The sequence below is a fragment of the Marmota flaviventris genome, chromosome 19, assembly GCF_047511675.1.
Source record: "Marmota flaviventris isolate mMarFla1 chromosome 19, mMarFla1.hap1, whole genome shotgun sequence".
NCBI lineage: Eukaryota > Metazoa > Chordata > Mammalia > Rodentia > Sciuridae > Marmota > Marmota flaviventris.
The window spans coordinates 5316963-5329655 of NC_092516.1; the positions used below are offsets into that span (position 1 = coordinate 5316963).

At 53.8% G+C, this 12693-nt stretch overlaps 1 protein-coding gene across 1 annotated transcript in view; it reads right to left on the reverse strand.

Moving 5' to 3' along the window:
* Window positions 1-4047: 4047 nt before the first annotated feature.
* C19H16orf96 (chromosome 19 C16orf96 homolog) overlaps window positions 4048-12693 on the reverse strand; it is a 37821-nt gene continuing 29175 nt past the window's right edge. Inside the window, exons 15-19 of the mRNA XM_071605751.1 lie at window positions 10120-10212; window positions 9168-9324; window positions 8909-9011; window positions 5320-5400; window positions 4048-4277 (exon numbers count right to left, since the gene is read on the reverse strand). Of these exons, the coding sequence (XP_071461852.1) occupies window positions 4048-4277; window positions 5320-5400; window positions 8909-9011; window positions 9168-9324; window positions 10120-10212 (664 nt within the window). The remainder of the gene's footprint in view (window positions 4278-5319; window positions 5401-8908; window positions 9012-9167; window positions 9325-10119; window positions 10213-12693) is intronic.

Genomic DNA, 12693 nt, shown 5'->3' on the forward strand with positions numbered 1-12693 from the left:
AATCAAAAATATCTACTGATACCTGCTTTCGGAGAAGTCACCCCAGTGGAGGGCTCCTATCTAATCCTGCGGTTTGCATACCTGGCTGCCCTTCTGTATCAGAATTTGGGGAGAAGACCCCAGTGGATACCTGTGATCCATCTGCCTAAACTAATGCCACTCACTTTACACTTCAAAAAAGTGAGCTTTATGGTGTGCCAGTTATGCCAGCAAAGCTGTTACTAAAAATAAAAGCACTCCTAGAGGATTCTGATGCAGCTGCCCCTCACGTGGTACAGCTACCAGACTCCTGCTTCCCAAACCTGCAGACCAAGAAGGTCCCTGAGTGCTTGTCAGTCATGCTTGAGGCAGCTGCTTCAGAGGAGAGGCCTAGACTGACTGACAGTTAAGTGTCCTAGGAAAGGAGGGGTCTTTGGGCAGAGTAGGCTGGAACAGGGCCTGGGAATCTGTTTCCCAATGGATGCCAAAGCTGTGCCGGGTATGCTTTCAGGCCCTGGCCTGAGCATCCTGTAGACAAGGGAGGGGCTGCAAGAGTGGTCCAGGACTAGCAGGGTGGCCCACAAAGACACCACATGCCTCACAACTCGAGTGTGACAACATGGGACCTTCTGCAGCTTAATTCAAACCTGAAGCTGAAAAGCAAAACAGACCAGCGACAACACATGTTCGAAAGGAAGATGGCTAAAAAGCTAAGGAGCTGAAGTTTCAGGACAGACTCCAAATTCTAGGCCTCCCTCAGCTGTGCTTCATAGCAGCACTGGGAGCTTCCTGAACAGCAGGAAAATCACCTTGTTACTTAGAAGGCCAGTGCATCTGAGCTGATCATGCCCTGTTCGCCACTGGGCTGGTGCTCCAAACGACTTACGACAGTCTCCAAAATTCCACTCTAAAAGTACGCTACTGTGCTGGGTGTGGTGGTGCACACTTGTAATCCCAGTGCCTCTGGAGGCTGAGGTAAGAGGATCACAAGTTCGAGGGCAGCCTTAGCAACTTAGCAAGACCCATCTCAAAAAATAAAAAGGGCTGGGGATGTAACTCAGTGGTAAAGAGCCTCTGGGTTCAATCCCTGGTACCAAAAAATTAAGAAATAAATCAAAACCATCGTTGCTATCCATGAGTCTGCTCAAAAACAACGTGCTTCAGGCTCTTCATGCCTTGATTCCCAGAAAGGAAGGGCAGCACGTGGGAACAAAGCCTGCACGCGGGTGATGAGCAGTGGCTGCTGCCTTCGGGTCTGCTTTGGGCGAGGGCACATCTCAGGGCTCACAAACCCTCAGCCCTGCCAGGTGCTGGTGTGGCCTGTGCAGTACTGCACACGTTGTAAGGCATTTACCAACTTTTTAAATTGTGATAAGCCTGCCTTTTGACGTATCCTGGGGAACTGGAATGTATGGCCCAAATTCCCTCAAGGCCACAAGTGGCTGGTATTGACCACATGCTGGGACACAGCCTGGCCCACCTCTGCTGGCTAGCCCCTGTACTGCCTTGGAATCTGCTGGACTCAACAGGAGCTTGCTTTTCACCATGAGCAGCTGCAGAAATAAACATCCCTGCTCCATGGGGAGGGCCTGGCAGATGAGCAAGACACTGAGCTGTCTTCTGCTGTGGGCAGGCTCCTCCTCTGACTTAGAAGGCCAGTGCAAAGACAGAAGGGCTTCTTGTGCTGCGAGAGTCCTGGACACCAGGCCACACCCAGGTCTGCTGGGTGTCCCCAGGGTCTCTCCAGTGGCCCCACCAGGGCTGTCTGAAAACACACAGCAGCCAGCCCATAGAACCACACTGTCCCACTGACTGCCGCCCTGCAGGTCTCAGAGGGGCTCTGCCCAGCATCGCTCCCCAGCCAAGGACAGATGAGTCTTTGACTTGGATCTACCTCCCTGGGTGGGAGGCCGATGGGCTTGGCCAAGATGGCATCTTCGTGCAAGGTTGTTTGTAACTCCTGCGGTTGGAAAGGGTTTCTCTCTGGGCTGGTAGCCACAGCTTATACTTGGGTAATATGTATATTTCAAATGAGCCTTAAAAGAACTCAGCTGTTTGGGGGTAGGTAAGACCGAGTTCTGGGGAGGACAGTAGTGGCTCTCCTTTTTGCCAAGGCCTTGTCAGTGGCACACCACGTGGCACCAGGCGCCTGTGGGTAAAATCCTGCTCTGCCCTTAGGAGCCATTTCTGAGCTGGGGCCACAGCTCCCCTGGCTGCATTGGAGAAGGATGAGAGCTGAGCCCCCCACTGCCCCTGACAGTACCCAGCAGGTGTGGCCTCTTGGGCAAGGGCCAGAGAGTTAGGGCCTCATCCTATGAGCCTGGGCCTGTTGAGACCCTTGGTCTGCCCCCATACAGCTGAGGCAGCTCAAAGCATGTGGTCACTGTGGTAATTTGGCAAAGGATGAAGGTTTGTTTCGAGTCTCTGCTGACACTCAGCCTGGGTGGCTGTGGGCAAGGGCGCTGGGAGCCTGAGCCCTGGTGGCCACTAGAGAAGGGACCAGCAAGTCCCACCCATGTAGAGAAGGCAAGGCCACTCTCTGCAGAGAGCACCCAGCCAGTCCCCTCATCCATGGTCAGAAAGATGGAAGATTTTATTCTGGGAAGAAGTTGCCAAAATACTCATCTGTGACATGGAGGTGGGGCTGGGGCTGTGCGAACCAGTGGCCCCCGAAGTGGCTTGGAGAGGTGAGTCACTGGGGTTCGGCGGAGCTTGGCCTCATTTGAACACAGTCCTTGGAAAAAGAAACAACCAGTCAGGCCAGGGGTGGTCTCAGGTGAGTAGCTGGTGAGGGGAATGGGGACCAGTAGGAATGGTCAGGCATGCTGAGTCCCCAGACACTGATGGCCTCCCAGGCCAGGGGCTCCCCCTCCACACCACTCCCTGGCAGAGCCTGGAGCCCAGCCCTTGGTCCTCCCCAGGACCCTCCCCTCTCCAGCTCACTGCTGGACAGTTCTCCCCGCCAGCCCCCAGGTCCAAGATTCTAGTGAACACTGGCGTGGGGCTGAGATCTCGCCCCAAACCTGTATAGAGTTGTTTTCATCACTGAAATGGAACAGAGCAGTCAGCAGTAGCAACAGGAAGGCGGGAAAACAGCAGAGGCGTGAAAAAGGCAAGGGAGAGCAAGACAGGAGAGGGGAAGGGAGGGACGGGAACCTCCAAAAGGAGCAGGCCAGGTGGAGCCCAGGGCAGGGGGCAGGGGGTGATCCCTGGCTCTGTGTTCTGAGGCTGGTCTCTAAATTGCCAGTGAGAGCTTGTGACCTCCTGGTTTGCTTTTCCCACCAGATGCATGGGCTGTGAGCTAGGGAAGCTGCTAGACTCAAAACAGGCCTGTGGTGCTCGGCCCGGAAGGGATGGTGCAATCCTGGAATACCCTAGGAGCGTTGCACCCATTTCCTCGTGGATCAGCTAAGAAGTAAACAGAAACAATCCAATTCATGACAGCAGTTACCAACATGAAAGAAAAAGATGCACACGGTCAAATTTGGTTCCCATGGGAAACTGGACTTAGTAAAAATAATGGCCCCCAAGCAAGGTGGGCAAAGGCAGGAGCTGTCATGGGAACTGCTTCTGATGGCATCGTTCAGAAGAATAAAAAGGAAAGGGATCAGGGGCCGGGTTGTGGCTCAGTGGCAGAGTGCTTGCCTAGCATGTGTGAGGCACTGGGTTCGATCCTCAGCACCACATAAAAATAGAAATAAATTTTTAAAAAGGCTTTATTAAAAAAAAAAGAAAATAATTTTTTAAAAAGGAAAGGGATTATTTTAAAACCATTTTAACTGTTGTATTCAAAATTGGTCAGGGAATTCAAGTGGCTTAGTGGCAAATTCACTTGAAAGCCATGTTTTTTTGTGAAGAGATAAGAAGGCTGTGTTGGAGAAGAAGTTTGGGTTGTTTGTATTTATATGTAGAGTTAAAATAGTTACTTAATCAATATGGGGGGGTCCCCTGTGCAGACCTATTTGGTTTGCCCAGGGGCCGTTTCCTGAACCAGCTCCAGGGCCCCGGGTCTCACCCGGGGGAGTAGATGGGACCTGAGACTTGTGGGGACACAGGAAGGGTAGGGGCTCACGGGTTGACAGGCTCCTCCATAGGCTGCTTGCTGGTTCGGGACTCAGGGCGCAGAGACCTCAAGTGTCTGGTAGGCTCTGGGGCCTGCTGGGGGTTCCGCAGAGGGGGAAACAGCGGGGGAAACAGCGGCGGCAGCAGTGGCAGAGGTGGCAGGGATGGCGGTTGAGCCAGCATCACGGAGGGAGAGCCAGAGGTGGCTGAGCAGGCTCCAGTGCGGGGACCCAAGGCTGCAGGGAGCAGGATAAAACCCAAGAAATTCCTGGGAGCAACTGGCCTGATGGGGTCCACCCCACTGGAGGGAAGAGCAGCCGAGTCTGGAGGTGCTCTGTGGGCCATGTCAGGGCTGGTTATTGTGGCCTCCCCTGGCCCTGGGCATCTAAACTTCCCAGGTGAAGTGACAAAAGATACAGGACTCTGGAAATGGGCACTAGAGTAGGGCAGAGCACCCAGGAGGACACGGAGCTTGGTGTCTGGGGGTTGGGCTCAGGTCGCTGAGGTTCAGCTCCCTCCTCTTGAAATGGACTAATAGAGCAGGACGTGGCCGTGAGCTGTAGCTGGGACTGCAGTGTGTGCCACTGTCGGATCTTTTGATGTCCCTGCTCAGCAGCCAGGCACTGTGTTGCATGGCCATACTTCCAGCAACATGGGAGGCTGAGGCAGGAGGATCACAAGTTTGAAGCCAGCTTGGGCAATTTAGTAAGACCCAGTACCCAAAAAATAAAGACCACCAGTACCACCCCCCTGAGCTGGTAAGAACTAGATGAGACAAGAAGGGAGAAAGTGCTTCATAAGCTGTCAGTGCCCCTCGGCTGCTGATACACAGTGACACCAGTCAGGGGAGCACAGGGCTCAGCTCCTCCCAACCTGGCTCCTGGGCTGCAGTCCAACAGGCCCAGGGCAGTAAGTGGGCTCCTATGTCCCACCCCTGCAGCCAGGTGGACGCCTGGGGACCGACACCTGGCCTAGGCTTCTGTGATGATGCCCAGGGCCTATAAGCTCCCCTGAGGATGGAGCAGGAGCCCAGGACAGCTGCAGGCACCATTTCCCTGGCCAGGGAGCAAAGTGCTGGGTGAGGGCTGCTACGGGGGTCTTCCTGGGGCCCAGGTGTGGGTGAGCAGGCTGCCTGAACCTTGACAGAGCAGGTGAGAGATGGATGAGGTGGGACGGAGCAAGCCTTGGGGCTGGGGGTGAGGGTAACGGGCAGTGAGTAGAGGAACCCGAGACCTGGCAGAACCCCAGGTGGGATGGGAGGGTGGGGGAGGTACTCACGGGGGCAGATGGTACCGAATAAGTCACTGGAGCGCACAGGAGCATACAGGTTTCTAGCTGGGGGACAAGGAACCTTGACAGCTGAGAAGAAAGGACCAGAACAAGTAGGCGTCTTCCAGAGCTCTGGCCTCAAATCAGGCTCAACCTAACCCAGCCCTGCCTCCCCAGCTCCTCCAACCCTCCTGTCCCCATGGGTGAATGTCCTTCCCTCTCTGCTTAAGTCCAGATCCTCCCAAGGCTAAGACCAGGACAGCAGACATCCCAAAGGCTTTTTCAAGCCAGGGGACATGACAATTAGTAAAAGCAATTGGCCTGGTGCAGACAAGGACTGCATGAGGTAGGCGTCTGGCAGTTCTGTTTTACACACATGCATGATAAATGTGTGCACATGCTTTTTTTTTTTTTTTTTTTTTAAGGCACAGTCTTGCTAGGTCTCCCATGCTGGTTTCCAATCCCTGAGCTCAAGTGATCCTCTTGCCTCAGCCTCTCAAGTAGCTGGGACTATAGATGTGTGCCACTGTCAGTTCTTTAGATATTCCTGCTGGGAAACTCTAGTGCATGGCTGTAATTAGAGCAACTTGGGAGGCTAAGGCCGGAGGATCCCAAGTTCGAGAACAGTCTCAGCAACTTAGCAAAACTCTGAAAATAAAAAAAAATAAGAGTTGGGGTGTAGCTCCATGGTAGAGAATTTGTCTAGCATGCCCGAGGCCCTGGATTCAACCCCAGTACAATAACAACTAAAAATTTCCTGCTGGGGACAGACCCATAAAGTCCCCACCCCCATCTTGCCCCCCACCTTTTTTTTTTAGGTAATTTCACACAACATAAAATTATCCCTTTAAAGCGCCCAGTGCAGTGGCATGGAATACATTCACAGAGCTGCACGGCGCCACCGCTATCTAGTTCCAAGACACTTTCATCACCCCAAAAGCATCCTGCATGCCATTAAGCAGTCACTCCCCATTGCCAAACCAGCTCCTGGCAACCACTGTTTTCATTTTCTCCATGAATTTGCTTCTTCCAGACATTTCATGAAAATGGAACCATAAAACACGTGCCTGCTCCTGTCCAGCCAAGAATCACCGTGACTGTGACTGCCCACCATCCTGATCCCTTCTGTGGAAAGGGGACTGTATTGAGCAGGAGTTTGAGGTGGGGAAATTATCCCAGTTATCCAGGTGGGCCCTGAGTGCAATCATGGGGTCCAGGGCGACGGAGTTGGAGGTATGATAGCAGACGCAGAGGCCAGTGTGGTGTGCTCTGAGGACAGAGAAGGTGGGGCCTCTACCTGGGAGAGGTGAGGGGTGGTTTCGCCCCTGGAGCCTCCAGATCTCGGACTTCCAACCTCCAGAACTAAGACAATGAATCTGTGATGGCACCCACAGAGGAGCCCGAGCCCACACGCTTTAGGAGAGTCAAGTGGCCGTGACGAGGCTTCGTCTCCCACAGAACACTCCTCCTGTCTCTGTAGCCCTGATCCTTCCACCTGGAGCCCCTTCTGACCACCTCCTGCTGCCTTCCTTCTGCGCTCAGTCTGCTTCTGTGGACACTCTCTGAAGGCCCCACCTGCGGAGCAGGCCTTGCACACCTGTCTGCCAACTGCGGGGCGCGCCCTGAGGATCGGATGTCCCTCTGCACAGGCCTAGACTGAGGACTGCAGCATCACAATCAGAAAGGCCACGGGCTGCCTTTGGAGGCCTGGTGTGGGGGGGCAGATGAAGGGCTGCTGCTTAGTGGGTCCTGATGGTGGATGGGTGAAGTCTTCCGGAGCCGGGTGGCTCAGCCTGGCTAGTTTTAGGTTGGAATATGGTGTCTGTTCTGGATGACAACGTTCTTCTGTGTGAGCACATGAGTGGATCTACGTGCTGCCACAGACAGGCTTCTAGAGGACTCTCACACTAGTTTGGCTTCATCACCCAAGTGAGGCGAAATGTTGGAGCCATCTAAGTTCAAATTCTGTGTGCTTTGTGGGTCTTGGGAATGAACCATCAACCAGGGAGAAGCCCCTCAGCTCCCTCTTCAGGGGTGACACCCTTGGGGAAGGTAGATGGGGTTGAGGATAGGACCAGAGATTCCATCTGTCCCAGCCCCTCCACTGAGGCTGCCCTCCCAGCAAGTGGACCTCCCGTGTGTGTAGATGAGATGCCTCACCAGGTTGCTGCGGGCAGGGGCAGGCGGGGAGGGCCTGGCTTATTAGCCACTTACGAAACCCTCAAGTCACCCTGCTTGGTGACCCCTGAAGCCCAGCCCAGCCCCTCCCATCAGAGCTGCAGTCCTGGAGCAGCCACATCCTGCCTGGGGAGAGGACAAGGGAGGTGGTGACCTGCCCTCATGCAAACAGGGTGTGACCTGGAATGGTTGCCTGGTGGTCCCCAATAAGTATGTCCCCTGGAACCCAGGTACGTAAGTGTATTGGAGAGGATCTCTGCAGGCTTAATGAAGGATCCTGCAGTGAGATCATCCTGGGTTACATGGAGCCCTAAATCCAAAGGCAAGTGTCCTAAGGAAGAAGAGGAGGAGCCATGGAGGACGCAAAGAAGAGGCCGACGCTGGAGTGAGGCAGCCATTCCCAGGAGACCGCAGAGTCCTGCACCGGTGCCTCTGGAGGAGCAGAGCCCGCTCCCCCTGGACTTAGGGCTTGTGGCCTCCAGGACTTCGAGAATAAATGTCCACTCCTTTGAGGCACCCAGCGCTGGGAGCTGCCGCTTCCTTTCCTGGGTCTGGGGTTGAGCTCTCTACTCCTCAGGGCAGTCTGGGAGGAGGAACATCCATGGGTAGAGTATGGACTCAACCCTGCCCGGCCGGGCCCATGGGCTGTGTGTGGCTTCTACCAAGGAGCAAATTCAGAACTCTCTTCTCAGAGGGAAAATGCCCCAAAGGGGTGTGCAGAGAATGCTCCTCTCAGTATTAGAGCCAAGGTGGCCCAGGTGGGAGAGGCTGGAACTCCAGCCCTCATGCTGCAAGGGCCACAGCAACCGGGGCAAGTGCCCGTGGGTCTGGGGCTCCTCCTGGTCTGACCCCTGCCTTTGAGATTAGGACACAGGCCTCCAGGGACTGGACCTGCTCATTCCTCTACCCCCACCTTTGTCTCTGCACTACAGTCTGGACTGCCCTTCCCAGTTCCTGCCTGTGCTTGGCTTCTGACCACCAAATGGCTACTGAACCTGATATTCCCTCCACCTGGACTGCTCTCCTCCCTCCCCACCCCTTTTCACCAAGTAATGTTTTTTCCCCTTCAGAGGTGTCAGGGCAGCTGCCCAATCCTTCGCCATCAACCAGGGTCCCTTAGCACAACTCTCCCATCACCAGTGTCTCCCTTCAGGTCAGTTTTATCTGTTTGTAACCATGGATTCTTGCCTTTCAGATATTTACTGTGGTCTGTCCCCTGCATGAATCACCTGCAGGCAATAGCCCATCTCTTGCTCCCCAGTGTTTCCCAGCATACACTGGGGACCCCATTTTTGCAAGTGACTATTATGCTTCCCAGCTAGGGATGGCAGCAGCCCTGAGCCCCACTGCCTCCCCTCAGCTACCTGGCACAGGGAGACCTGGGCAGGGGTATGCGGAGGGAGGACCCGACGCCTCTCACCTGCCAACTCCTTCTCTGCAGTGGTCAAGGGTTGGGCCCCAAACTGAGTGTTCATTCGGCCTTTGTACAGAATCCCGTCCACTCCCAGGATGTCCACCTCGGCCTGTGGGACAGTCTGCGTCACTGGTCAAGGCCTCCACCTTGCTACCCTCCCGATGCATGCAGAGGTCCTGAAGTCAGAGCACAGCCTCCCAGAGATGCCCGTGGCCTGGGGTCCAGCCCACGCCTGGGCCTGGGACACCCTGACGGCCAGACTCACAGTGTCGTAGTTTAACACTTGGGGGTCCCCATAGGGGTAGAGTGTTGACAGTTCCCCTGGCTTGAACTTGAGGGTGGTGTCATTTCGGAGGCTGTCGCCCCAGTCCTGCTGAGAGCCCAGAGTGTGCAGGCCGTCCTCTTGCAGCTGCAGCTGTTCCCTGTGCAGAGCAGAGAGTCATCAGCCCCTGGAGACCCTCTGCTCCTGGGCCTGGCCCGTGTCAAGGGTGTGGTGGCCCAGCAGGCAGGCCTGGGCCTGGCGGGCAGTGCAGACACGCACAGCTGGGAGGGGATAAACCAGCTCCCACATTCCCAGGGCCAAGCGCTCCTGGAGCCTGGCCCGGTTTGACAAGGCACATACTCTTGATCTGCAGCTTCACGAGTCAAGCACAGGAGGCCAGGGAACCAGATCAGGCCCTCAAGTCCCTCCTCCAGGTGTCATTCCCACAGGGCTGGGTGCCCCTAGGGCCTCCAGAGCCTAGGATGTCCAGGGGTGGGGGGAGGTGAGACCAGGGGGCCAGCCAGTCTGTGTCAGCTCTGCCACTTACTAGCCAACACCTTGGCAGTCACATAAGCTCTCTGTGCCGGTTTCCCCAACTGTGAAATGGGATGACCAGGGAGTACACCTCGGCAGGCTGGGAGGGCCCAACAGGCCAGGTGGGCCACAGGGGGGGGCTCCTGGAGGGTCCTGATCACTGCTCTCCACCAGGAACAGGCATGTCCACCCGGCTCGCGAGTGGTTGTGAGATTTAAGGAGATTCCCGCCCTCCGCCGCCATTTAGAAGCACCTAACAGTCCTGATAGAACAACATTGGCTCCTGTCCTCTGCCCAGGCCACCTCCAATCACAGAGGGTTAGCAACACCCTGGGTGTCGGTCTTTGGTCCTGGCACTGGTGGATATGTCTTGGCAGGAGTAGGGGTGGCAGACCTGCCCAGGACCACTCTGCAGCCTCACCTCATCATTTGGCGCTGTAGGTATTCGTAGCTGTTGGCACTGGCTGGCCGCAGCTTTGACAGCAGGCGGGCTTTGCGCATCGTGATGAGCTGCCTGTGGAGGACAAAAGCGTGGTGGTGGCTGCAGGCTCCCACCTCCACCAGGAAAAGGAAGGAGGTGCAGACCTGGACACGCCCACCCTCAGGGCCACCGTGCCTGGGCTCTGGGGAACCCTGACAATCAAAGACACAAACACATGAACAACAATCGTGCTGGTCCTGGCACTGGGGAGGGCCTGGCTCCACCCCTGTTCTGGTCACTAAAGTAAAATCCAGACTAGGTAAATCCTCAGGCTGCAGATGGAGGCTTCCAGCGGCTGGGCAAGGATGGGAAGGAGACACAGTTCCATGGTTCAGGGTGGCGACTGCACAACCTTGAAACATACCACATGCCACTTGACCCTTCCCTCACAGTGGTGAGATTTATGCCCTGGGTGTTGCCTCAATAAGGAAATAAAAATAAAGAAGATCACGGCAGCCTTCTTGGGCAGCTCCGCGGAGCAGACATGTGCAGAGGAGACTGGACAGCACAATAAACACCATGCCCTTCACTGTGGGCATGTTGAGTCACCACAAGACTTTTCAGTAACACACTGATCGTTAACGTTTCATAAATTATAGAAATGCAAAAGGAAACACAGCGCTGTAACCAGGTGACGGGATACTGAGATATGCTCTTCCAGCTTTCTTCCATGTCTATGTAATTTTAAAGTTAGGATAACAACACATACTGCTTGATATTCTCATATAATTTATTGCAAACATTTTTCAGGTTATTAAGTGATATTCCACAGCTGTGTTATCCAATACACTAGCCACTGGCCACATGTGGTCATTTTAATATGCATGTAAATTAATTTAAAAAAATTTTTTTAGAGTCGATGGACCTTTATTTTATTTATTTATTTATATGCGGTGCTGAGAATTGAACCCCGTGCCTCACACATGTGAGGCAAGCGCTCTGCCACTGAGCCACAACCCCAGCCCCTAATTAAGTTTTAATAAAATTTAAAAGTCATTTTCTCAATCGCATTAGCCACAGTGCCAGGGCTCAACAGCCACACGTGTCCTGTGGCTCCTGGACTGGACAGTACGGCTACCCGCCATTTTCCACAGCGCACAGCGCTGCACCAGACGGCGTCCCCGTACAAGGTCGTGGCTTGTGCAGGCTGACACACGTGCCTGTTCACCATGGCGCTTGTCTCCAGCGTTTTTACTACTATAAATAATACTGCAGCTAGATACCTGTGATTCGAAAGGGAAATCTTGTTGAGGCTCCACAGCTCCTCCATGAAGGAGGAGGTGGCATGAGGGTGGCAAACTCCCTGGGTCCCAGGACTAGACCAGCACTGCAGGGCCCTGTCAGGTCCTGGTGTCAGGACAGACTGTTGCCCGAAAGCTCCTCAAAAAGTCAACCGCAGGGCTGGGGATGTGGCTCAAGCGGTAGCACGCTCGCCTGGCATGCGTGCGGCCCGGGTTCGATCCTCAGCACCACATAGAAACAAAGATGTTGTGTCTGCCAAAAAGTAAATATCAAAAAATTCTCTCTCTCTCTCTCTCTCTCTCTCTCTCTCTCTCCTCTCTCTTAAAAAAAAAAAAAAAAAAAAAAAAGTCAACCGCAGAGTTACCTTAGAGCCAGCACTTCCACTCCAAAGAACTTCTACCCCAAAGAACTGAAGACAGGTGTTCAAGCAAATACACATGTACAGATGTTCACAGCAGCACTAGTCACAATAGCTAAGAGGTACAACAACTGGATGTCCATCAAGAGACGAAGGGGTAAAATGTGCTCTATCCACACAACAGCATCTTATTCAGTGATAAAAAGGAGTGAAGCACTGGCTCATGCTGAACCTAGAGGAACCTTACAAACACTCTGCTAAGTGGAAGAAGCCAGCCTCCAAGGCCATATGTGGCAGACCAGAAAGTGGATCAGTGTGGGGGCTGGGGTTGTGGCTCAGGGGCGAGCACTTGCCTGCACCACATAAAAATAAATAAAGAAAGAAAGATATTGTGTCCAATTACAAAAATTAATATTATTTTAAAAATTAATATTAAAAAAAGAAAGAAAGTGGATTAGTGGCTGCCAGGGGCTGGAGGGGAGGTGGCAGGGGGAAGTGACTGCTAGTGTGCCAGTGGCCCTGGGGGACTAAACAGGGCCCTGGGATTGGAGGCAAGAGTTGCACTACACCGTGACTACACCAAATGCCACTGAACTCTTTGCTTTATTTATTTTTAGAGAGAGGGTCTCATTAAATTGTTGAGGCTCGCCTCAAACTTGCAATTCTCCTGTCTCAGCCTTCCAAGTCTCTGGGATTACAGGCATGTGCCACCGATCCCAACCACTTTATTTATATTTAATTAATTTTTGCAGTGTTGGGGATTGAACCCAGGACTTCCCACATGCTCTATCATTGACTACATTCTCACACCTTTATTTTATTTAGAGCCAGGGGCTTGCTAAGTTGCTTAGGCTGGCAGCACCTTGGCCTTCCAAGTAGTTGGGATTACAGGAATGTGCCACCAAGGGACCACT